Genomic DNA, 24,100 nt, shown 5'->3' with positions numbered 1-24,100 from the left:
TAATAGTTCTTTTATCAATACAACCTTTTTCGTACATAAACATAACCTTTATTTTATTGCACGACGTGTAGTGACAGTGATGACAGCCGCACGAACAGTGCTGACAACATGAGCGGTTGGAATCGAATGACTGACAAAATTCAGAAGAATTGTCGAAAGCGCTGCTCACAACTCTCACTGCACTCGGCATAAATTGTGGCGTGAATTTTGCTGTTAAACCATCGATAAAACATCAACAAAACATTCTATTCGGTAAGTAATCCAAGTGCATTTGCGGAAAACAACAAAGTGAACCGAACGCAAACGTTCTACTCCAAATCCGGGGCAAAATGGAATCTTGTTGACATCTGGTTCGGCAGCGTTCCGATGACTTGTGTGATTTTGAACGTCATTGTCCTCGAACGAGACGAGCCTCGTCGGTGTTCCGCATTCCCCTGCGTCTTCCTTCTGCCCGCTGTCCATTACGACAAGCATAGTTGGCCACTGAAACGGGACCAAAAGTTGTGCCTAATGGTTCAGAAAGAGGCACACTAAGTATAAGATTAACAAACTTTATATCGTTTTGTTGTTTTCAGCTGCACGTTCTGTGAAATCAGTTTAAAAGAAAGGAAGCAAAAAAGTTAGTTTTTCACAAGTGCACAAAGATCCTCTCGCAAAGGCAAAGAGATAGTAAGGATGGCTGGCGCTATGTTGATCGATCGTGCCCAGTCGCACTCACTGAACCGCCAGGATATGACAAACTTTGCCCGCGATCTCGAAGTGGACGAAAACGATGAGGAACAGATTCGACAAAAGGAACAGAAAATTCTCGAACTTGGCGAGACGTACAAGAAGGAGGGCAAGGCCAAAGAGCTGGCCGATCTGATTAAAGTGACCCGTCCGTTCCTGAGCTTCCTGAGCAAAGCGAAAGCGGCCAAACTCGTGCGCTCGCTGGTGGACCTATTTCTCGACCTGGAGGCCGAAACTGGCATCGAGGTGCAGCTATGCAAGGAGTGCATCGAATGGGCAAAGCAGGAAAAGCGCACCTTCCTGCGGCAGTCGCTAGAGGCGCGCCTGATTGCGCTCTACTTCGATACCGGCATGTACACGGATGCGCTCAACCTTGGCAGCCAGCTGCTAAAGGAACTGAAGAAGCTCGATGATAAAAATCTGCTGGTGGAGGTCCAACTGCTCGAGAGCAAAACCTATCACGCGTTGAGCAATCTTCCGAAGGTAAGTATGGAGGCTTGGATAATTTCCACCATCCGGACAAAGGAGGATCAGTAACGATGATTTTTGATTTCAGGCTCGCGCTGCCCTCACCTCCGCTCGTACCACAGCGAATGCAATCTATTGTGCGCCGAAGGTTCAGGCCACCTTGGATCTGCAGTCCGGCATTCTTCATGCAGCCGACGAGCGCGACTTTAAAACCGCTTTCTCGTACTTCTATGAAGCTTTTGAGGGATTCGATTCTGTGCAGAGTAGCAAGGCTCTTACCGCACTCAAGTATATGTTGCTGTGTAAGATTATGCTCGGTCAGTCGGACGATGTGAATCAAATTGTGAGCGGTAAGCTGGTAAGTTGGCTGCGAACGAAATAATTCACCTGGCTACCCCAATAGACAATTTTCATCTCTTCTTGCAGGCAATCACATATTCTGGCCGTGACATCGATGCCATGAAGGCGGTCGCAGAGGCATCGCACAAACGGTCCCTAGCCGACTTTCAGGACGCACTGAAGAAGTATAAGAAGGAGCTGGAGGATGACGTCATCGTGAAGGCACACTTGGGCACGCTGTACGACACGATGCTGGAGCAGAACCTGTGCCGCATCATCGAGCCGTACTCGCAGTGCGAGGTGAGCTTCATTGCGGACCAGATTGCCCTGCCCATCGCCCAAGTGGAGAAGAAGCTGTCCCAGATGATCCTGGACAAGAAGTTTAGCGGCATCCTCGATCAGGGCATCGGAGTGTTGATCGTGTTCGAGGAGACACCGGTCGACAAAACCTATGAGACTGCACTGGAGACGATACAGCATATGGGCAAGGTCGTCGATACGCTTTACCAGAAGGCGAAGAAGCTTACGTAAAATGTTGGTCAGGGAGAGGTAGGACTGTTTTTTTTTTCTTTTTCGAAACTGCAGCGTATAGTGGCGGAAAACCGTCGAACGAAGAACGTTTTCACACGATGGAAAATAGTTTGTTTTCTCAAATTCCCCCATAACTTTCGTATTGTATTGTGCACCGAAAGGTTGTTCTTTAGTTGATCCAAATTTCTTAAATCCGGTTTTGTCGCAAATCCAGGGGTCATTGATAAAAGAATAAAGGATAACCAAAACACATTCAACTCCTTATTCGGCAACGTTGTGGTATTGAAACTTTGAGCGTAATAACGACTATTCACAAGATTTGTAAACTTCAATCTAGAGCAGAACCAACCAGCATTGCTATAAATAAATTATTTCATTGAAATTGCGAAACAAATGCCTCAACTCAAAATGCCTGTATTTCGGGTGAGACAAAATAAACTTAAGTGTGTTGGCAAGAAATGTTCATTTATTTTATTTGAATGTAAGCAACGGCTACATGGGGTAAATAATGCCAATGTAGCACCCATTTGCAAGTTCGCTGCAACTCCAAATCAGCTGTCAAATCTATTGTTTACGCTTTGGGCATCGTTTTTGTAAACATCAACACACTCAACACTTGGCAAGAGAAAGGGAAGTGTCTCGTAGGTTTTCCCTCTTCGGTGAGTTATTGTACGATATGGACGACCATATGAAGTACAAATAGAAAATTTAGCATACGCCCCACAAAGCGGTCGATCGAACAAAGTCGATTTGCAAGTTTAACCACCATTGTCCCAGTGAGTGTGTGGCTTGTACTCTTCAGCCAGTACAAAGCGTATGACGATGCAGTGTCTACCGTCGTCGCCGACTGTCTCGTCATCCCTTGTGACCGCCGATAAGAAATAAGACTGATTGGCAAAAAATACCTTCACGTCATCGGGTAACGAACCAACACGCTATTCTTTAGTGGCGGCAAGGAAACGGTTCTGTTCGTTGGCAATTCGCTACATTCCCAGGGGACAGCTGCTCATCGATGCACATCCGCCACAAACGACGATCGGTGCGACACTCCGCAGCAGCAACCCCGTTTCTTGACCTTCGCGTGAAAAGACCCCCCGTGCAAACGCGTGCTCTCTTAATTGGGGTAAGTAAAACCGCCATCATTTCGAGTGGTTCGGGAAGTTAATTATCATTTTGCGTTGACCCCTACCTGCGTAGAAAAAAAGCCTCACGGAGTGTCTTTTTATTTGCAGTAAACTCACTCCACTTCCCCATCGAATACGTGCTAGGGGAACAAGCGGTGCCGGCCACTGTTGGAAAGCAGGAAAATAAAAGGCTAAAGAACTCCTTAACGAAGTACCATGAGCACCGTCGAAGACGTACTAGTATTGAGCAATGAGACTGTGAACAATTCTACCTTTTTCGCATATATCGGTAAGCGTACCTTTTCCGACTGCTGTCAAAAACACACACGAACCGTTTGTCTGTCGCATTTGCTAAATGTTGTTTGCCTTCCATCAACCAACCTTGCCAGGACAATACATAGACTTGGATTATTCCATCTGGCTGTACCGGTTGCTGACACCGGTACTGTTTACATTCCTATTGCCTTGCGCATTCGTGCTGCTGATTTATTGTACCATATCCTTTCTCTACATTTACAAGCTGCACAGGTAAATATTGCTTTGACCCTTCTTCCAGGCATAGCTATTTAAAAAAACCCCACAAATAACGTTCCTTGCGCCCCGAGCACAGTCGTTTTATATTGCAGGTGTACAATGAGGGAGATTTTAACTTCTGGGACGTCGCCCGAACCTTGGTGGCCGTGGTCTGGGATGCGCATGGATGGATATTTCATGGTAGTGAAATGCTTATTTCAATTTGATGAAATTATGTGAATAATGTTGTTCTTAATCTTGCCTAGGATATGAAGTATGTGGCTTGGAAAATCTGCCCGAAACAGGGCCGGCCCTTATCATCTACTACCACGGTGCCATTCCAATCGATATGTACTACTTTACCGCACGGGTTTATCTAAAACGGCAGCGTTTGATCTACACCGTTGGTGATCGATTCCTGAACAAAGTGCCCGGTTGGACGTTGCTAGCCAGGGTAATGAAAATAAGTCCCGGCACGGTGCAATCGTGTGCGAATGTAATGCGGGAAGGCAACTTGCTCTCCATAGCACCGGGCGGCGTGTATGAGGCACAGTTTGGCGATAGTAATTATGAGTTGTTGTGGAGGCGAAGAGTTGGATTCGCAAAAGTTGCAATTGAATCAAAAGCTGTTAGTATCACAATCGAGCGTCGGCAACCATCGTTAGCAACTAAATTTTATCCTACCTTTTTTTTATCCTCAGCCAATTATTCCGATGTTCACCGAAAATCTACGCGAGGGTTTCCGCTCCGTTGGCTTAGCGAAACCACTCTTCATCCGGCTTTATAATGCGGTACGTTTCCCGGTGCGTCCCATCTACGGAGGCTTTCCGGTAAAGTTCCGTACGCATCTGGGTGCACCGATACCGTACGATCCGACGCTGACGCCTGAGGAGTTGCAGGAAAAGGTGGCATACGCCATCGAAGAGCTTATTAATAAAAATCAGCGAATTCCGGGCAGCATATTTCATGCGCTTCTGGATCGTTTTGTCAGCAAGAAAAAGACACAGTGAAATGGTGTGGGTGGTTATAGATTTAGCGGTCCCAGGGGAAGTGCTCGTTCCTAATGGGATCCTCGTATTCGTTTACGCTTTGAGCATGTTTTCCTTACTTAGATGATTTAGGTTTTAAGGTGCTAGAGATTATGAATGTTACAAAACAAAAAATGTGTAAAAGAACCAAACAAGGTGTATTTAATAAAACCGTACTTAGTAGATGTAAATTGAGATTGCAATATCAGATATTTATACATTCGAAAGCCACAACAATTTTGTTACTGTTTATTGTCGGTTACTAAAAATCAGAACAAGAGAGAAGAAAGTTTAGTTAGTAAGAATAGTACAGAACATGTGTTAAATATTCATTTTTCAAACCCTGTTTTATAAGGCAGCGCATTTGAGGGTTTTGTTCTGCGACCTTCCGAATGTTTCAACAATACTTATAGTTTGTTTACGCGCGAAGCTCACTTATAGCCAATTGAAACCCCAAATCGCGTATGATTTGATATGCTACGTTACGCACACAGGCCACAATTTTGGGGGATAGCAAATTAGATTAACGGGGTGTCGCACGCTACTATTTCTTGTCCCACTCACGTGTTGACCTGATATACGAGCGCATGGATGAACGCGGAGGAAAGTTTTTTTTTTCGTTTTACTTCAGCAACACCCACTTGGAGTATACAGTTTTTGTTGTGTTTTGTTTTTCCTGGCATTGAAATGTGTGTTATTAGGTCTGCTAATTACTTGTAAACTTTGATAAGATTTTTCTTAATCGCTCGTATCGAATGATGTAATTTAAAATGTTCATGGTTGCTAACCGGTTCAATGTACTTTGCTCAACGTTCGCTCGATGATAAATGCACACGCTTATCGTGTAAATTCGCGACTTGGTATCAACAGGTGCCCGCAAAGTGCACAAAATATTGATTCTTCTTCCCGAGGAATGCATTGCAGTGTGCAAAATATCAGTGCAAAAAGTAATCCCGAAAATTGAAAAAAAAATCGAACCGTCACAGTGGAACATTGTAGTGCAGATTTAAAAAGAATAAAAAAACTGTCTGGGCTTGATAAGGCAAACTCCGAAAGATAACCTACGGATCAATCGAGATTTAACCGGGTGGTGCCATAGAACTTCTTCTGTGTGTTTTTTTATGGATGTATGTATGTACGCCGTCAGATGCAATTTTAATACAAGCCACCGCAAAAAATCGTCTCACTTTCCGTGTTGACGTAGGTCAGATAGGACCTGCTCTTACGGTCGTGGTCGCCATGGAAAACGGAAGTGCCTTTCTGACGGTCATAAATAGTACGCTGATTTGTAAGTCGTGAAGTGGTTAATTTATACAGTGCAGAAACGAATTCTTCCTCTTCGATTGCAGCTGTGCCCGGTGGTTTCGGATGGCTGCATCATTTATCGCTTGCGCTGGTTGCAGTGTTTTTGCTTCCGTGGGTTTACATGTTATTGATTTTATCGTCCATCCCGTATTTGCATGTGTGCAATCTCGTCCGGTAAGAGTGAAAGGGTGCGCCGGGAATCGAAAGAGTAAAATAATTTGCTTTCTAATGTTTAAGAGGTTGGTTAGGCAAACATCAGAGTGATGAGGAATTTTGGAATGGAGCGAAGCGGCTCATGGCAGCCATCTGGAATTTTCACAGCAAATTATTTCATGGTAATTATGTTTCGCATTGTGATAATGTATGGCAAAACAGGTTCACTCAACCTTTAAATTTCAAGGCTATGAAGTATCCGGTTTGGAGAACTTGCCAGAGAACGGTCCGGCCTTGATCATTTACTACCATGGTGCGTTGCCCATCGACATGTACTATCTTACCGCCGAAACGATGCTGAAACGGAACCGTCTTATTCACACGATTGGGGATCGATTCTTGGATAGAATTCCCGGCTGGCGGCTGGTGTCACGTGTGATGAACGTTACCTCCGGTTCGGTGCAGTCATGTGTTGAGACGTTGCGCGCCGGCGAATTGTTATCGATTGCCCCCGGGGGTGTCTACGAGGCGCAGTTCGGCGATAACACGTACGAAGTTCTTTGGAAAAAGCGAACCGGCTTCGCCAGGGTAGCTCTGGAGGCGCAAGTGGTAAGCCACCGAGCAGAGATAAATTGTGGCGAAATTGGTGCATAGCTAATTTTATCCTTCTTCCATCCAGCCCATCGTCCCTATGCTCACGGTTAACATTAGGGAGTGTTTTCGAACTGTAGCAGTTGGCAAATCGGTGTGTGCCCGAATCTATAAAATATTAAAAGTGCCCGTCCTACCTATCTATGGAGGATTTCCGGTAAAACTACACACCATATTGGGCAAACCGATACCTTACGATGCATCTCTAAACCCCGAGGAACTTCAGGAAAAAGTTGTAGCTGCGATTGCGGAGCTTGTCAAGGAACATCAACGGGTGCCAGGCGATATACTGCAAGCTATTGGGGATCGTTTTGATTCGAAACACTTTCTAAAGCAGAAGGACAAAATTTAAATACTCACTTTTGGTACTAAATGTTTGTTTGTTAAGAAATTACTTAAGCTGAAGCATTTTATATTTGTATCGAATTAAGTCAATAAAGCAAATTATGAAACGAAGTACAAAATGAAGAAAGTTTTATTCATTCGATCGTTGAAAAAACGCTACAATGCCTAAAACACGTGTTGTAATTTTTCCATTTTGAATTTCATTAAAGGTTTTGCTGTATGGGATTGAAAAGGACAGCGTTGAAATATTTCCTCTCTGATTAGCACGTGCCCTTGACAGCCACTTTGTAACTCAAATCAAAACAAACCAATTGTGTTTCACAAATAATTCGAAGCATTTAAAATTTATTGTTGCTTTTCGGTATGGAAGCAATTGAAGAAATACTTCCCTTTTTATCCATAAAGTCTCGGCTTGATTTAAAAGCCGTATCGCTATCACACGTACTAGGTAAACATCGTTGATCGTACGCTCGGTAACTCGGTTGTTGTTATATTGAAGATAATTTTGTGAACGTTTGTTTCAGGCCTGACTGGATCGGTAGATGGTATAAAACTACTTATCCAAAATGAAACCCTCCTGAAGCATTTGCTGGATTTAACGGGCGATGAATCGGAATCAGTTGCTAAAGATGCCGTACTGTGTTTCGTCAATATAACAGCTGAAGAGAGTGGTGCGGAAGTAGTAGTAGATAAGGTGCGAGCGATTTCTGTGGCCCCAAGGAAACTTCTTTTTTTGCTGACGAACTTCTGCTTCTGTTTTCAGTTTGTAGACCGACTGGTTCCTTTAGCATATCAGGCTGTGCTCGATGAGAATGGAAAGCTAAGTGATGCCTGGTGCATGGTGCTGTGTAATATCACTCGCCCGGAGCATCTAGCAGAACAAGTCGTAACGCACCTGCTCGCGATAGAGTATTCTATCGACAAATTAACGACTTGTTTCACACGGGTGAACTATAACAAACAGAAGTGCCACCTCAACTATCTTGGCCCGCTGTTTAGCAATGTTTCACAGAGCAACAGTGGCCGCGCGGTCTTCTGCAACCAAACAACTGGGTTATTGCGGCGCATACTACCGTTCGTGCATCACGAGGGAAGTATCGTTCGCCGTGGCGGAGCTATCGGGCTGTTGAAAAATGTGTGCTTTGACTCGACGGTTCACGAGTGGCTACTGAGTGCAGATATGGACATCCTGCCGTTCGTCCTGTTACCATTGGCGGGACCGGAAGAATTCGACGACGAAACGAATGATAGGCTTCCGGTAGATTTGCAGTACCTTGGGCCGGACAAAAAGCGTGAAGAGGATCCGGATGTTCGAAAAATGCTTGTGGAATCGTTGGCCCAACTATGCGCAACTCGTAAAGGGAGGGAGTATCTAAGAGACCATGGTACTTACGAGATTCTTCGGGAGCTACACAAGTTCGAGTGTACCCCCGATGGAGATAAGAACGTTTTAAACGCCGTCGAGAATGTCGTTGATATTTTGATTCGGTAAGTTATTCATTCACTTGTCGAATTCTTTTTTGAAAATGTTAACAAATATCATATTCTTTCTAGGACGGAGGATGAAATCGGCGAGGACAATCTGAAGGAATTGGAAATTCCCGACGATGTGAAGAGTAAAATAGAAACTATGAACGATGATGTGGAAAAATAGATATTTAAACACCGGGGAGCAAAATTGATTCATTGTCTGCTCTTCAAGCGCACCATATGCCCGTTAACGATTTTCATCGTTAGGGCCATTTTCATACCCAAGTCGGCCAACTTTAGATCCGTTTCTAAACTATACCGAGCAAGCACTTTCAGTAGCATTATTTTCATCGAAATCCATGCATATCGCAGACCAACACAATTCCTTGGCCCAGCACTGAACGGAAGGAAGGAGAATCGATCGTAGCTGATCGTTTCGAACCTCTCTGGACGGAAACGATCAGCATCCGGACCCCAATAGGTTGGGTTCCGGTGCATGTCAAATATGTCTATCAAAATGTCAACCCCTGCTGGTAACCGGTAATCTCCCAGGTCGATGTCTGCTGTAGTTTTTCGGCCAATGACTGCCGCAACCGGAAGCATTCTTAGTGACTCCTTCAGAACCATCTCCATGTAGGTGAGCTTGTTCAAAGTTTCGTAGTGTATATTGCTAACATCATGTCCGAAATGTGTCCGTATCTCGTCCATCAGCTTGTGTTGCACAGGTGGGTGCATGGCGATCAGGAGGATTGTATTTGCAACGGTCATTGCACTCGTTTCATTTCCAGCGAATATAATGGTGTTCAGTTCCCGCTCGATGTCGGCCGTCGTTCCGTCGCACGCCATTGCGTTCTGTAACTGATCTATAAGACTATTCGAGGGCGTTGTATGGTCATGTTTTTGCTGGGACAGAATGTGTTTCGATGGGTGGCAAAATTCCTTCAATGCTCTTGCTTCTTTCCTATATACCGAAGTAAATTGGTAAAGCCATTCTGGGTGTAGGAAAATGTTCACTGCCCTCACAGTTACTATTTCGAAAAGTCTAGTGTAAAGAATGAAGACATTTTAATGTACACTTTACTTACACCTACTATATGTCTATACTTACTCTTCCAACACCTCCAAATAGCTGCACGTGGGGGTTTCCTGGATGTGCATATTAGTGCCCAATGTAGTGGCTGGGAATACAAGAAAAGATTATCGAAATTTAAACACGTTATTAGATCTACGGTATTCGATAGAGTTACCAAAAATCATATCGAGCGTACACCTGGCCGTAAACCGGTAGATATCGAACGTGTGACACTGGTCCGCTTTTTCAGACAAATTTTGTACCATTATGTTGGCTTTTTGTTCAAACAGTGGAATAAAACTTTGAAGTATTGACAATTTGAATGTCGGTTGGATAACTTTACGATGCGGGCGCCATTGGTTTACGGGCAACGAGAAAATTCCGCGTAGTGGAGTAAACCGATAAAAGCTAGCCTTCTCCATCGTAGCAGGAGAAGTGAGAACAGACCGAGCGTGATCAGCAGTGCTTACGATAACCACCGGCAAAGGACCCAACCAGACACACAGCGGCGATCCGTAGTTTGCAGTCAATTCGATCAGGGTGCTTAGGTACTGGGTCGTATCTGTCCCGGGTATGAGGTACATTGCACCGATGAACGGAAGATTCGCGGGACCCGGTAGACGACGTAATAACTGCCATTTCCGCCTATTGAGCCACGCCCGGTAGCAATAGATGGTTAAGAAAAACAAAACGCACTGCACGACCGTGTGAATCATTGTGGTCATGGCTTAGGACGTGATGAGAGTTTATATGACTTACTCGGTATGTCTCGTAAATTGCAATTAAACCGAAGAACAATGGAAACGCGATGAACGTCGCTTCGGTTACATCCATTTGATTAAGTACTCGCCATTTTATGCTAATTGTTTGCTATTTAGCAACTTCTTTAGAGGGCGGAGGGTGACAAAATGATAATTTGATAAGTTATCTGGTATTTCAAGATATATTTCTTTTTCTATATTAGCGCTAGCAAATTAAAAGCCTTAACAGTTAAAAAAACTCTTAATACCTCTTCACTTTATCCACGTGAGCAATAGCCTTTGGTATAAAAGCCAATGGTACACGTGGATAAGGTAATTAACTCTAAAGCAAGCGTTAAGGTTAGAGGCTAACGATTTATTGTTATCAACAATTTGATTGTTTAATAGATACACCGAAGTCGTCAACAGATTTGTAGAATTAGTAAAGTTAATGAACCATTCATGTCCAACATGTAACGTTAGCAGCAATTAATTTTAAAATTAAATTGTCTGCTATCATGCCTAGCAGATTAATTATTTTGCCTAACTGACCGTTCAAACAGACCACGGCTTTTCCCGAAACAATAGGAACCTACGTCAGAAACAAGTATCACTTCGTTCCAGTAACCTTGGCCACAAATGGAAGCTTTGTTGCAAAACCCTTGGCCAATGTTGTCAATGTTAACTTCGGTTTTTAAAACCAGTCTTTTAAAAGCAATCCATCCTGGGGATCTATTAACACAACTATCTTCAACAGAATCACCAGTAGCTGTTGCGTGGCTAATAGCTTAGTTAGGACAGGTTACATGCGAGGTTGGTGGTGTAAGGGACAGCTTTTTGCCGAGTTTTTTAGGGAGTAGTGACGGATGCTCTTTTGGCCCCTTCGAGTCTGTTCTTAGGAACCGCCCGCCTTTTTGGGCGCCCACGGAGTGCGTAAAATGCGTTTTTCTTGGCTTTAACAAAAAAAATCATACTAGCTGTCGTAGAATACACGCTACAATCGTGTTTGCTAACTAGTTCGGGTACCGGGAAAAAAAAAACAAACTATCCTAACACCATGTTCATGATTGAATTGCACCCAAAATAGATGGATCCTATTGCCCCTAAAGCTGGAATTAAACGTTACATATTAATCTGTGCAGATCTTTGACGTCTACAGATTTCCTTTGTTCTCTCGTACCCATCGTCTGTCAAACATCCCTCCAGATATCCCGAATATCTCGAGGGATGTTGGAAAGAGCTAAGGAAAGGCTGTAGACGTCAAACATCTGTGCAGATTAATATGTAACGTCTACAGCCAGCTTAAAAGTTTACCAGTTACTGCCGCATGCTACCCGCGAAGTCCTTCCTACCTACACGCTCCTCATAGTCGTACTGTGTTTTTCAACTGCCATCGCTGCCATGCCGGTAAGTATGATACAGAAGTCATTAAGGATTAGCTCACTGTTCTAATTGCACTGTTCTTCAATACATTTTTTTACTTACATGGTCGCCTAGATGCCCAAGGAGAACCCTGCTGCACTTGCCTACCAAAGGTATCCATGCCTACCTAAAAGAACCTTGCCGAGTGTATTTTTGGTAGGCATGGACACCTCATAATCTACCAATAATTTGTTTTGGGAGGCACCGCAGTGGAAAGAGGTACTGGCTGTCAAACCTTTATTTGTTTACTGTTTACTGTTTACTGTGCAAGTCTGGCCAACTAGCAAGCATTTGAAAACAGGAAGGGACGATGACCCTCATCGACAGGTATAGAAACTGCAACGCAGTGTAAATAGTTGGTCGGTGGCCAACGGACTTCGCGGCGATCATCGGTTGTTACCGGTTGTAACATAGTATCGGTGGCCAGTGTTCGATAGCAGCGCTTGGATTGACCGACTCGGGGTGGTTAACCGGGGCCGTGTTAACTCGCATCAGACAGTAAGTACGTGTGTAAGAACCCACAGCAGAGAGTTCTTACTGATGATGATTTGTCCGTGCTTTTCACACATTTCAGGGTCTCGACAAGGAGGAAGAAGCGGCTTGAAATAATCATCAATGCGTTCTACGTGTTTTCACTGGCCATGACGGAGTGGTGCTGCACATCGTACATCGAAGGAGCCTGCTACGATCCGTGGTCGCTGTTTGCCAGCACGAACCAGAGGAGGCGTCGGACGATTTCTGAACATTTCCCCTGATTGCCTACCGAACCGGACGATATATATATAATATTATAGATGTATCAAAATAATAAAACAATCAAAAATATTTTCCTGTATGAAAATAATTATTATGGGAAAGAAAAGATATCCTGAACCCAGCTCATATAATCTACTATGAATGGGTATACGTTTTTTACGCGTATAGCCAGAAATAGGTGTTATAAACACGTTGCACAGTCACGTTGTCAAAACAGTTCTCTTTTGCGGTGTCCCGCAAGTATCAAGAGAATTGTTTTACCCTTCTTTTCAGAAGTGTTTTACATCCAAAATTGCATAGGAAATCTGCTGCAAAAGAAGGTGTAAAACACTTCTGAAAAGAAGAGCGATCAGGTCTCAAGAGAATTCTTTTACATCAAAATGACGCCAAAATTTCTCGTTGGGTGATCTTTCATATCATCTATTTGATGAATCTATGGGCCCGAAAATGCTCGCCGGAGGCTGCCGCATGTCAGCGTTCTTTAGATGTTAACTGCCATTGCTGCCAGGCTTGTAAGTATGGAAAAATGCACATCAGCCTAATGTTCCGATTGTTCATCCTTTTCATTCGTGGAGTTACATGTACAAATTGGTGGAAAGAATCAAAAATTATTTACAAATTTGTTATTTCAGCAGAAAATACCAAACAAGGTATCTGTATCTAAATCCCATTCAAATGTTTATTTCATAAAATAAGAATCGAGGTAAAATATTTGTTGTATCAAGTTGTTTGCCTTCAAAAGACCTTTCATTTGAGGTGTCTGTTTCTGAAATTGACCAAGGCACTAAAAAGTTATTAGCAATTTGGCTATTTTACCCTTATTAGACAAGGAATGTATCGGTCATATTTTTCCATCCTTTTACTGTCAAAGTAGGTTCTGGCAGGGCGTTTGACATATAAATGATGACCGCTCGTGTAATAACGCAAAGTTCCACAAAATAGGTTTTGCAGTTATTTGATAATTTTCATGTTTGAATTTAGCGTTTTGTTCATCCTAGAGTAACGAACAAAATCCGTTGCAAACAACAAAGCAAAAAGTAAACAAATCGCCACTTTGACATATAAATGCCAGTCGAAAGAAAATCGGAACCGGTCATGCCTGATTCCGATTTTGAGGAAGGAATGTATCTGTCAAGAGCGTTTGGCAGATAACTTCTGGAAAAATATGACAGATACATTCCTCGTCTAATAAGGGTATTTCAGTTATTATTTCAAGCTGTGACCAAGTTTTTGAAGCTTGTTGGCGCGCTGCAGCTGTATGCTAGTGGTGGGTAAACCAAATCCCCAAATCCGAATCCCAATCCAAGAAACAGTCGGTCCAAGCAGCGGATAGTGTTCCTTTGGAACTGTGGTCTTTGTGCAAGGTGTATAAATATAGAAGGTGACTTTATGTCGCTTTGGAAGGGGTGCCATATTTGAGAAGAGTTATGTCAAAAGCCCAATCCTTTTCCGATACCCCCCCTCAAAACCCATATGAATACCCTAGAAGTGTTATGTCAAGTCATGAAATGTCATTTTACACTGGACGACTTCACCTTCTAATTTATACACCTTGGTCTTTGTGTACAAAATTTTGAAACGCCTGGTACCAGCGTATTTGGGGGAAAGGATAGTAGTTAGGACTCACACTCCTAATGTCGGTGAGCCAAGACTTCCCGGCTATCTGTCTGGGAACGCTCGAAGTTCGTTGTTTTTAGGAGGACAATGGTACAACAGGATGCCAAGAGAGATTATACAAGCGTGAAATCTTAGGGAGCTCAAACGCCTGTGCGCCGTATGCGTGAAGCGGGTAGTCTGACGATGTGCTTGCAATGCATTTAGTCTTTGACTATGATGATGATGAGTAAAAAAATGACCAGGGACTTTTGGCTGGATATAATCTGACTATACTGGCGAGAATCCAGTTTTTACCCAGTGGCGTTTTACAAGGCGCAGTGATTCTAGGGTTACTTATTAATTCCTACTTACACTTTCATCCATATCTATTCTATTCTCTACAGTTGGGTCCCTTTCTGTTCTTGTTAGTGGCACCACCTTATCAACCAATGGTAATTGGCGGTGGGAACTACAAACAGAGCAGAAATACTCTCTTACACTCCGGAAAGTGGTGCCACGTTAACCTTGGGGGACTTACCTTTCGAGGTGATTGCTCGGGACCGCTGTATGGAAGGAACAAGATCAGGTCCCTTAAGTAGTACTCGTGGGTTTCACCACACTATCAATCATTGATAGCTGGCGGTGTTAACCAAAACTGAGCGAAAATACCTGCCCTACTCCGGAAAGTGGTCTCCTTTTGCTAGTTGGGAAATCTAAGATGTATCTCCTTGTGCAATCGATGGCGACCGTTGTATGAATGGAGCAGAGTTGGATATGATTGTTCTGGAGAGTAATGCCCCAATGCCCCCTCTCGTTTGATGATTTATATTTAATATCGTAAGATACTTTTGTCCCTCTCAAACCTATGTAGGGGTAGGCGGTGGGATTTATCATCACCATCATCATCATCAGCATCATCATCATCATCATCATCATCATGTAAACAAATCAATGTCGGTCTGGAAATTGTTTATCCTAATCTGAATCCCCAGAATCCGATTCAGAATTCGGTAAAAATGATCTGGTCCTGATGAAATGGGTTTGGTTGGGTAGAACAACTCGGATAATGGACGTTCTAATGTATTTCTTTGTAAATAGGTTCCAGGAATTTTTCTAGAGCCTAACTTGCAAATCGTACCAAAAACTCAATCTATGTCCATTGGACATTCTACCCGGCGTTCGATTTGAGTAAACTTAAATCAATTACATTGTCTCTAGATCGACTCGATATGTGACTAATTCGACTCAAATCATTGTGAGTCGATTCAAACAGTTGTAGATCAAGTCAGAATCGAATCAAATCGAGTCCCAAACCAATCAAATCTGATTCGAATCCTAATCGAATCAAATCTTTAGAATCCGTCAGATGGGATTCGAATCTTTAGAATCCGTCAAATGGGATTTGAATCTTTAGAATCCGTCTAGGGATCGAATCTTCGAATCTTCCGAATCACGATTCTGCCAACACTAAACCAGTCTTTTAAAAGCAATCCACGGAAGAGGACATGGACTGCAAAGTCGGTTCCTGTCGAAAACATTCACATTTATCTAATGTTTTCTCGCGCGCGTGTACGTGTGTCCGTAGTGTGCTGTACGTGTGATGTGATTGTTGTCGACTGTTTTAACAGAAAAATAGAAAAACAGTTCGATCCATTCACGGTGAACCTTCCCGCTTTGTCTCAAGTGTGACGGATGAGATTCGTGTTGTTATTGTTGTTCATGGAAGTGATAGGCTAACTATTTTTCGTGCGTAAAGAAAACAAACTGATTGCACACTGCACGTTGCTCTAAGTTTGCAATTGGGCTGGCCCTGGGATGTCGATGTTGGGCCGAGTTTCCTTTGATGTTACCGTAGGTAGGCGGTATAATGGTCAAGGTTCTCATAAAATCGATTTACCGAATGTAAACACCGAGCAGAATAGCCAGACGGCGGCGTAGTTGGCCGTGGCAAAAGTTCACAACTGCAGTGGTTCGGATCGGAAACAATCGAGCGTGAAGGTGCTGATATTCGGAAGGGGATTTGGGAAAATTTCCTAACCGGAGAAAACATTTAAGCTTAGCAACGATGGATTCCGATGTTCCATAAGGTATAAGACGACTCGTTAGATGCACCAAGGAAGACCAAACGCTGGTAGTTGCGTGTCTTCAGTAGTCCCTCTTGATTAAGGCGAGGAATCACCATCGAACAGTCAACAGTAGCAGATAGAAATAAAAAGAACTCCGAAAAGTGAACACCAAGAAACGACGACAACTTTTTCACGCGGCCAGAATCGGTGTCACTAGCGGAAAGGGAACGCGCTTCTTGACTGACATAACCGCGGATTTGAGCGTAGGTATTATTTTTACTTTCCCAACGCACCTCCCCGCGGAGAAGGTGACGGGCAGAATGAAGTGATCCAACGCTTTCACTGAACGTTTGTTGTCGTCGCGTAATTTCTACCCCAGTGTTTGTCTGTGGCGTGACGCGCACGGCCATTCAACTTATTACACGATAACCAGCAACCCGCGCTATCGCTTCCTCACCTCGGATCGGGTCGCACCGATTTGTGTGCTACCGGAAAAGCGGTGGCGACGAAAGCGAAAGTGAACTTCCGTCTGAGAGCGTCCAGCAAGAACCGCGAGAACCCGTAGAACCAACCATCCACTCCGGACGGCCGGACAGCAGCATACACTACCGCGCAAATGAAGAAGGTAATGATCCCTTCGCTGGATATGAAAAAGAGCATTTCCGTCAAGGTAGATAGTGATCTGACATTGCTGCTGTCCAGTGGAGTGTACGAAATCAAAAAGATGGAGCCCCGCCGGAGGCTCCGACCGATCGTCATCGTCTGCCTGTTCCTCACCATTGCCGGCATCGTCGGGTTCGGGTACTTCTGTCCGGATCAGGTAAATATGAACGCAATACACCCTTAGCTTACCACCTGTACGTTTGCTCACATCGCACCCTTATCACCTTCGTGCCCATCACGACCTAGTTTCCGGTCAGCCGGTTCCCTTATCAAAGCCATGCCGCGATCAGATTACGATTGTCGAGAACAAAGCTGAACCGGCACCCGAAGAAGGTGCCTACTGTGACGATGTCTTCATCGCCCTGAAATGGACAATACTCCATCGGACCAATGCCAACGAAAAAACACAAGCACATCTTCCCAGATGCGGTCAGGGGCCACCGCAAACGCTAATAAGTTTTCCCAGTCCCTCTGGACCGCAGAGAGCGTAAAAAAAACCCCAGAACAAAATTACTTCATTACGTTCCATCCGGAACCCCGACGTGAACCGCACGGAGTGGGATTGGGTTTGGAATTGGCGTTGGTTTTATTTTCTTTAAAGTTTGCTTTACCCTCCGATGTTTTGGGAGAGATTTTCGGCCAGAAATGAAGGGAACGAAACACTTGAAAACAGCACGAATTAATTCTGTGTGGTGTTGCAAAAAAAAAAAAAAAAAAACTGAGGAGAAAAAACCGAAGGCTTGATTGAGGATTTGGGTTGGATGTGTGCCGTAAGTGCAATTGTTTGGCACACAACTCAAGAGGTCTTGGTTTGCAGCCAGCCGATTGGTTTTTGATGAGAACTCAAAAATATTCGACCGAGTTTTCTCGAGACCCACCCTCCCCGTTCGAGTGCAATTTGAAATGTCCGAAATTGTAACTCGGCAACATGTTGATTGAATTCAATTTGGTAAGTTCTCCCTGTTTTTCGGTACCACGTTGCGCTTCATGTTTTTCGTCTCTTGTTTCGTTGAAGGACTCTTATAGCCTACTTGATTATTAGACGGAGACAAGAAAGCCATGGAATACAAACGCTGAAAAAGGAAGCCATGGAATATTGTCGAAAACAACGGCAATTCATCTGCAGTTGATGGTTGGTGCGGTGTTAACATGGCCTACCGAGCCGGCGTTGTCGTCGGTCACATTCGTTCCACTAGCCGGTGGACCTACGACCCACGAAAGCTGTTTCCCGTCTTGGAAACGCGTGTCCTTGACATATGCTCCCTTTTTTCGTCCTTGGGAAGAGATCCGAAAGTGGGATTGCTTGCAGCATCGTCACTACGGCTTGTACGCAAAAGCGGTCCGAAATATGGACTTGCTTTTGCTGGTGGTGGATGGCGTGTCGGACATTTATTTCATCCGTTTCGGCATTCAATCACGAGCCTGCCAGAAACACCGGCAGCAGTCGGATCTCGAGCCCCGTGATGGAAGAAGGATTGCGATCCCATTCGTTGTGCCCCTCGACTGTCCGCGCCGCTGCGGGGATGCTTCCCCAGGCTAATGGTTTCCGAAGCGCGAATTTCTCATCCAGTAACACATGTTGTGTGGGGCTATGAAACATTCGAAGGACGTTGGAACGATTGCAAGGATCTTTGGCCACTTGTAACGTACCGGTTGGTACGGTTGGCTTCCATCGTATCGTGATACGCGGTGTTTCTCCCGGAGGAGCGCAAGGAGCGGTTCCGGTCGGCACGATGTGTGTTCCCATATCAATCATAATTTCGCAATTTGTGACAGTCTGCCGGTCGGTGATATGTTCTATCGTGGAGGCAACTGGTCGTTCCCACCACAATCGTACTCCCATCTCCGACGACCCCCTGTGGACGCAACAGTGCCTAACATCGTTGATAGCTGGCACATTTGTGTCGTCGGCTTTAGCCATAAACTATCAGCAACAATCCGCAGCTAGATTTGGGTTTATTTCTGCCGCATGGAGGACGCTTGTTATTATTTCTTCGCTCCTCACGTCGGATCCATGCCCCGTACTCGCAATGGACGTGCCGGCAAACCTCTCGGTTGCCAAACGGCGTCGCCCCATGGCGCACGGACGGACTGTGGACGGAGCGGGCTGATTAACATTCGTTCGCTGTCGCTCGACGAAGGGGCTGATGTACTTTTAAGATGTTCGGCTGGCGCCGGAACGTGTTGCGTCCCCCGAGCATTTCCTAGCTTCTACCGAAGAATGATAGAAACTACTGTCCCTGTCCCAATGCTAACGACGTTTTGATAAAGTTCCAATGGCTCGAATCGTGTTTGACGCCACTTTTCCACGGAAACCGATGAAGTTTCACATCTTGCAGCTTCTTACACATCATCTCAAGCGCAACGACCATGAGCCATGAAGATTTGGGCTCGGTTTGGTTTGGATGAAACCCGTCAAAATGTTGTCAACAGATGCTGTGGCGCCGGAATAGCGAGTCACGGTTTTATGTTTTGTCCCCCGTTCTGTTGGTTCTACTAAACCGTGCGAAGCCGTTGGCGGATGATGCAATGGTCGGGCTCTTTTTTGGTTACATTGAAGCCAAACAATAAACTTTAGGGTCTGTGCACACATTAATTGTCGCATCGAGGGGACAGTTGGTGATGGTGGTTTGGAAAAGGATTTATGTTACATTTTTACGTTTTGTGCGTCGGTGCTATCAAGAAGCGGTCGTTTAAAAAAACATTATAGATTAAAACGTTCCACCAGTGTCTGCGCAAAAAGGAAAAGTAAAACGTTGCGAATATATTTTGATTAGGCAGTTTGGGATGTTGATTTTTGCGTTTTTGCACAACGACAACACATGGTCCGGTACCGGAGGTCACACTAGGGCAATGTTTGGGCGATGCCTAGCTACCGTCCTTCTTCTTAATCTTCGCCCGTGTCCGCGCCGGTCGATGGCTGGTGAGGTTGAGCAATCCATAAAATCCAATAATGAACCGGGCGAGATGTTGGCGTTGCGATCGAGTCGGGATTTCCGTTCCGGTATCATCCGTTGACTTCCTCGTCGAGCCAAACGGTCGGTTAATCGCAGCAAGCTTGCGACCTTAGGGCGAAGGAGGGAGAGTTATTTCAATTAGAGGGCAAACATAAACACCGAGATTACGCGGTACGTGCTGTTTGAACAGTCAGGGTTAAAGGGGGATCGCTACTGTGTTTAGGTTGCTTCCAAGTGTGTTTCTTCTCTTCAGCAAACATCCATCCCGTCCCGGGAGAGGCAATGTCCTCCGTAAATCTCTCCCCTCCCCCCACTCGGAGGGTATAAATCTGTTCTGGTTCTACCGAGAGCCCGCTAGAAACAACGCACTGTAACAACACGTTCCCTTTCGCAGGTGTGTGCCCTTTCGCGGCGAGACGTTAGCTCACCGATGGGCCTCGGCGGTGGTGGAGGGCCCCCGGCAAGCACCGGCCAGGAGCTGGCGGGTGGCTACGAGCACGACAACCTCGGCAAACCGGTCCAGCAGAATCTGCTGGCGAACCCGGGGCTGAGCTACGAGGAGGTCCTGAACGACGACTTCCAGTTCGACATGAACGCGCACGACGTGATGGTGTTTCTGCACATCCAGAAAACCGGCGGCACCTCGTTCGGTAAACACTTGGTGCGTGATTTGGATCTCAAGGTAAGTGCATACATCGTTCCATGCTGGAGAAATGGGGATGGGGCGAGCCCGGCCCCCTACCCTACGCTGAAGGTATTGTCACGTTTGCTCCAATGCTTTTCTTTCTGATGATTTCCGTTCTCTTCCCGGGATACGTCAGCCAAAAGAAAACGTCATCTTCCCGGGAATATTTACCTCCTGTGTGCCATCTTACCTAACCCCCAAAAATGGGCAGTGAGTCCTTTTTGGCAAATTCCTTTTCGATGGCTTACCTTCTAGGGGAGAGCAAACTGTATTGTTCGGTTACGTTCGACGAAGAGTGAACCGTCGTCTGGAACATGTGAACCTCTTCGGAATAGCCATTCCCTCAAAGGCAGATATCCCGAAAAACGGCAGCACAACGGTGGTACCCGTTGCCGTCCGTTAAATGCTACACACTCGACCTGACTTAGCGAATCGCTTCGTTCGTTGTTTTGTTTTGTTTGTCTTCTCGTCGCTCGTCTCAAGTATGTCTCTTTGCTGTCGAAGCAGCGCTTTTGCGGAGCCCGATTTTCGCATTCAATTCGCTTTACTTTCATCATTTGTCTTTAAAAACTACTCGTGAGGAATACTTCAATAGGGAAATTAGCAAGCATCAGGGTAATAGTAGGGAACTTTGGAAACTTCTTAAAAGCATGTTGAAACCCGACGAGAATACAGCTTCATGTGTGAAATTCGATAATTTCGAGTCCGATGAGGCGGTGATCGCAGCAGGGTTCAACAACTTTTTTGTGAATAGCGTCACACTTGTTAACAGCAACATTCCGACGGTAGACGAACCAGTCGAGCTGAGACAAGTTGATGCTCCCAGGCATAGATTTTCTTTTCAACCAATAGACATGAGCAAGCTTAGGCAGATATGTTTTGACCTGACCAAAACGGCAGGAATAGGGAATGTAAATGCAAAAACTTTGCAGGATTGCTTTCATGTAGCGGGGGAGACGCTCCTGGATTTGATTAACCAATCGATGGAGAGGGGTGTTTTTCCGGAGACATGGAAGGAGTCATTGGTTGTACCTATTCCAAAGCTGACTGGAGCTATCAAAGCGGAAGAGTTCCGCCCCATCAACATGCTTCACACTGTCGAAAAGGTCCTGGAGGTTGTTATCAAAGACCAATTGGTGCAATACCTGGACCAGATCGGCCTGCTGGCCCGGGAGCAGTCGGGATATCGGGAAGGACATTCCTGTGAAACCGCACTGAACCTGGTGCTTGCGAAGTGGAAGGGGTTGATGGACAGTGGACAGCCGGTGCTTGCAGTTTTCTTGGATCTAAAGCGGGCATTTGAAACAATATCGAGACCCTTGTTGCTCACAACACTTCGACGATTCGGTATTGAGGGGAAGGAACTCAGTTGGTTCAGCGATTATCTGACAGGTAGAACCCAGAGGACAATTTTCAAAAAATCTGTTTCAGATCCCATTGAAAACACCCTTGGGGTTCCACAAGGAAGTGTTCTTGGACCAATTTTGTTTATCATGTATATAAATGACATGAAGCAGGTCTTACGTTCCTGCGAGATAAATCTTTTTGCTGATGACACAGTAATATTTATATCGCGAAAGGACGTGAAACAGGCAGAGTCCCTTTTAAATGCAGACTTGGTGGCTCTGGATGGCTGGTTGAAATACAAGAAACTCGCATTAAACATTAGTAAAACACACTACATGGTGATGTCGAGGAGGGAGTGGATCGGCCAGCTTTCCATTGCCATCAACACGGAACCAATTGACCGAGTCTCCCAGGTGAAATATTTGGGAGTCATTCTTGACGACGGACTTACATTCAGTGCACATATTGATGGGGTCATCGCTAAGGTGGCAAAGAAGTGTGGGGTGATAAGTAGACTGGGGAACAACCTAAATTTTTTTGGGAAAGTTCACCTCTACAAATCCATTATCTCACCACATTTTGATTTTTGTCCATCAATATTGTTCCTCGGCAATCGGACACAGCTCAAAAGGTTGCAAAAAGTGCAAAATAGGGTAATGAGGTTAGTGTTGTGTTGTAGTCGGTACACGCCGTCTGCTGTTATGCTGGATGTTCTGCAATGGATGTCGGTAGAGCAGCGGATAGTGTATCAGACTATGATACTAATATTCAAACTCCTGAGGGGCTTGTTACCGGGGTACCTTGGAGAAAGAGTAGTTAGGGGTTCTGACGTTCACCGGTACAACACTCGAAGGGCTCATGATCCTAGAACGTCGAACTTTTCAACAGTATTTGCCAGAAATTCTTTGTTTTGTAAAGGTATACAATGGTATAACAGCATGCCTAGAGAGATTGCCGAGGCTGCAAACGTTCGCGAGTTCAAGCGCTTGTGTGCCGTGTACGTTAAGCAGGTTGTTAAGTAGCACCCAGTAGAATGTGCAATGTCTCGTAGTTGTCTATTGTGAAAATTTAATGTTTGTAAGCATCGCACTTGTCATCACGATCTCACAGATGATGATGATGAGATTTTTGTTTTGCAAATTTAAATGTAAATAAAAAAAAATGGAACAACATATCTTTGAGACACGCGCGCGTAAAAGTGGAAATTTGAAGTTGATCTTTCTGTAGGAACTGCATCAGTCGCTCTTGTGCAATCACGTGGCAGGCGCCTCGAATTCATCCATTGATGATATTTTCGACGTGACCAACTGTTTCACGGATAAGGTTTGCTTAATTTGCCAATCCTGGAAAGTGGTAACTCCCCTCCATATGTTGGATAAGGGAGATACCGGCTACACGAATAGGAGAGAGCATTTTTTGGCCGTGCACTCCGGAGAGCGGTTCCACGACTCCTGTCTTATGGAAGTTGTGCTAACCGCTGTACGCAAGGAAAAGAGAGCTGACTGGTCTTTTTCGTGAAGGGTCACTTTGATCCCACCACTTCGTGATTTGCTATAAAGTTTAAACAAATATCTTTTGATAACTCCGCCATTCTCAAACCTGTGTTGGGGTAAGAGGTGGGACTCATCATCATCATCATCATCATCTTCTCAACTTCTCCGGTTTCCGGTGCATTCGGTATCCGGTTCAATTCTTTGCGACTGTTCCTTCCGAATCGCTAGTATAGGGGGAGGGTGGGTATTTTTAGTTCCGAGAGACTCAGCAAAAAAATCAACATCCGTAACCGTTCCGTCAGGTGAAATTTGGAGGGTGGTTGTTCTCGGTCTTGCTGGGAAAGGATTTGTTCGGAGTTCCGAGTTTTCCTTCCCCCACCCAAGAATAGTCGTCCGCTTCGGCAAGTGGACTATAGGAGAGGATGCTCCGTAATCGATCGATTCTAGCTTTTATCCGTACTTTCCAATGCCTTCCTCAGTAGACATCCTTCACATTGAATTTGGAACCTGCAATCCTCTAAACGTGGATGCTCCCGGTCAGCACTAATTCATTCTTCTGTGTCCGAATGCAATGGTCGCTTCGAATTGCTTTTGGCACCGGTAGGACCCACTGCTTTTAAAGAGGATCCTTTTTGGAGACACCTTTC

At 44.9% G+C, this 24,100-nt stretch overlaps 6 protein-coding genes across 6 annotated transcripts in view; 5 read left to right on the top strand and 1 right to left on the bottom strand.

The window, feature by feature from the left end:
- The first annotated feature begins 131 nt into the window (after positions 1 to 131).
- LOC131284008 (26S proteasome non-ATPase regulatory subunit 11) lies at positions 132 to 2,175 on the top strand. Its single transcript, XM_058312862.1, has 4 exons — positions 132 to 252; positions 576 to 1,212; positions 1,286 to 1,555; positions 1,624 to 2,175. The coding sequence occupies exons 2-4, from the start codon at positions 676 to 678 to the stop codon at positions 2,065 to 2,067; spliced, it is 1,251 nt and encodes a 416-aa protein (XP_058168845.1). The 5' UTR covers positions 132 to 252; positions 576 to 675; the 3' UTR covers positions 2,068 to 2,175.
- Positions 2,176 to 3,362: 1,187 nt separating this feature from the next.
- LOC131287384 (monoacylglycerol/Diacylglycerol O-acyltransferase-like) lies at positions 3,363 to 4,900 on the top strand. The gene is made up of 5 exons (XM_058316429.1): positions 3,363 to 3,480; positions 3,581 to 3,719; positions 3,802 to 3,905; positions 3,971 to 4,332; positions 4,406 to 4,900. Exons 1-5 carry the CDS (start codon positions 3,408 to 3,410, stop codon positions 4,712 to 4,714), a joined length of 987 nt encoding a protein of 328 aa, XP_058172412.1. The 5' UTR covers positions 3,363 to 3,407; the 3' UTR covers positions 4,715 to 4,900.
- A 1,022-nt stretch (positions 4,901 to 5,922) lies between these two features.
- On the top strand, positions 5,923 to 7,201 carry LOC131288205 (monoacylglycerol/Diacylglycerol O-acyltransferase-like). The gene is made up of 5 exons (XM_058317319.1): positions 5,923 to 6,020; positions 6,082 to 6,211; positions 6,275 to 6,372; positions 6,438 to 6,799; positions 6,870 to 7,201. The coding sequence occupies exons 1-5, from the start codon at positions 5,972 to 5,974 to the stop codon at positions 7,191 to 7,193; spliced, it is 963 nt and encodes a 320-aa protein (XP_058173302.1). The 5' UTR covers positions 5,923 to 5,971; the 3' UTR covers positions 7,194 to 7,201.
- A 348-nt stretch (positions 7,202 to 7,549) lies between these two features.
- On the top strand, positions 7,550 to 8,856 carry LOC131286086 (protein HGH1 homolog). Its single transcript, XM_058314952.1, has 4 exons — positions 7,550 to 7,634; positions 7,711 to 7,895; positions 7,950 to 8,674; positions 8,741 to 8,856. The coding sequence occupies exons 1-4, from the start codon at positions 7,550 to 7,552 to the stop codon at positions 8,838 to 8,840; spliced, it is 1,095 nt and encodes a 364-aa protein (XP_058170935.1). The 3' UTR covers positions 8,841 to 8,856.
- A 13-nt stretch (positions 8,857 to 8,869) lies between these two features.
- Positions 8,870 to 10,444, bottom strand: LOC131286085 (cytochrome P450 4V2-like). The gene is made up of 3 exons (XM_058314951.1): positions 9,904 to 10,444; positions 9,765 to 9,834; positions 8,870 to 9,698 (listed from the first exon to the last, which is right to left on the bottom strand). Exons 1-3 carry the CDS (start codon positions 10,442 to 10,444, stop codon positions 8,870 to 8,872), a joined length of 1,440 nt encoding a protein of 479 aa, XP_058170934.1.
- A 5,968-nt stretch (positions 10,445 to 16,412) lies between these two features.
- Positions 16,413 to 24,100, top strand: part of LOC131287541 (heparan-sulfate 6-O-sulfotransferase 1) — a 39,294-nt gene continuing 31,606 nt past the window's right edge. The window contains exons 1-3 of the mRNA XM_058316599.1: positions 16,413 to 16,571; positions 16,688 to 17,128; positions 20,323 to 20,610. Of these exons, the coding sequence (XP_058172582.1) occupies positions 16,925 to 17,128; positions 20,323 to 20,610 (492 nt within the window). The 5' untranslated portion in view covers positions 16,413 to 16,571; positions 16,688 to 16,924. The remainder of the gene's footprint in view (positions 16,572 to 16,687; positions 17,129 to 20,322; positions 20,611 to 24,100) is intronic.

This window comes from Anopheles ziemanni, chromosome 3 (assembly GCF_943734765.1).
Source record: "Anopheles ziemanni chromosome 3, idAnoZiCoDA_A2_x.2, whole genome shotgun sequence".
NCBI lineage: Eukaryota > Metazoa > Arthropoda > Insecta > Diptera > Culicidae > Anopheles > Anopheles ziemanni.
Note: the sequence above shows the minus strand (reverse complement) of the source record. Positions and strands in the feature narration are given on the sequence as shown.

Bases quoted from the DNA above. Each gene is read 5' to 3' on its own strand.
- LOC131286085 (XM_058314951.1), bottom strand. From the start codon at position 10,444: ATGATTCACACGGTCGTGCAGTGCGTTTTGTTTTTCTTAACCATCTAT. The intron at 9,835-9,903 runs GTAACTCTATCG...TTGTATTCCCAG, and splicing joins TACGCTCGATATGATTTTTG to CCACTACATTGGGCACTAAT. The intron at 9,699-9,764 runs GTAAGTATAGAC...TCTTTACACTAG, and splicing joins TATTTGGAGGTGTTGGAAGA to ACTTTTCGAAATAGTAACTG.
- LOC131288205 (XM_058317319.1), top strand. From the start codon at position 5,972: ATGGAAAACGGAAGTGCCTTTCTGACGGTCATAAATAGTACGCTGATT. The intron at 6,021-6,081 runs GTAAGTCGTGAA...CTTCGATTGCAG, and splicing joins CATAAATAGTACGCTGATTT to CTGTGCCCGGTGGTTTCGGA. The intron at 6,212-6,274 runs GTAAGAGTGAAA...CTAATGTTTAAG, and splicing joins CATGTGTGCAATCTCGTCCG to AGGTTGGTTAGGCAAACATC.
- LOC131284008 (XM_058312862.1), top strand. From the start codon at position 676: ATGGCTGGCGCTATGTTGATCGATCGTGCCCAGTCGCACTCACTGAAC. The intron at 1,213-1,285 runs GTAAGTATGGAG...TTTTGATTTCAG, and splicing joins CGTTGAGCAATCTTCCGAAG to GCTCGCGCTGCCCTCACCTC. The intron at 1,556-1,623 runs GTAAGTTGGCTG...CTCTTCTTGCAG, and splicing joins AAATTGTGAGCGGTAAGCTG to GCAATCACATATTCTGGCCG.
- LOC131286086 (XM_058314952.1), top strand. From the start codon at position 7,550: ATGGAAGCAATTGAAGAAATACTTCCCTTTTTATCCATAAAGTCTCGG. The intron at 7,635-7,710 runs GTAAACATCGTT...CGTTTGTTTCAG, and splicing joins ATCGCTATCACACGTACTAG to GCCTGACTGGATCGGTAGAT. The intron at 7,896-7,949 runs GTGGCCCCAAGG...TTCTGTTTTCAG, and splicing joins ATAAGGTGCGAGCGATTTCT to TTTGTAGACCGACTGGTTCC.
- LOC131287384 (XM_058316429.1), top strand. From the start codon at position 3,408: ATGAGCACCGTCGAAGACGTACTAGTATTGAGCAATGAGACTGTGAAC. The intron at 3,720-3,801 runs GTAAATATTGCT...CCCCGAGCACAG, and splicing joins TACATTTACAAGCTGCACAG to TCGTTTTATATTGCAGGTGT. The intron at 4,333-4,405 runs GTTAGTATCACA...TTTTATCCTCAG, and splicing joins TTGCAATTGAATCAAAAGCT to CCAATTATTCCGATGTTCAC.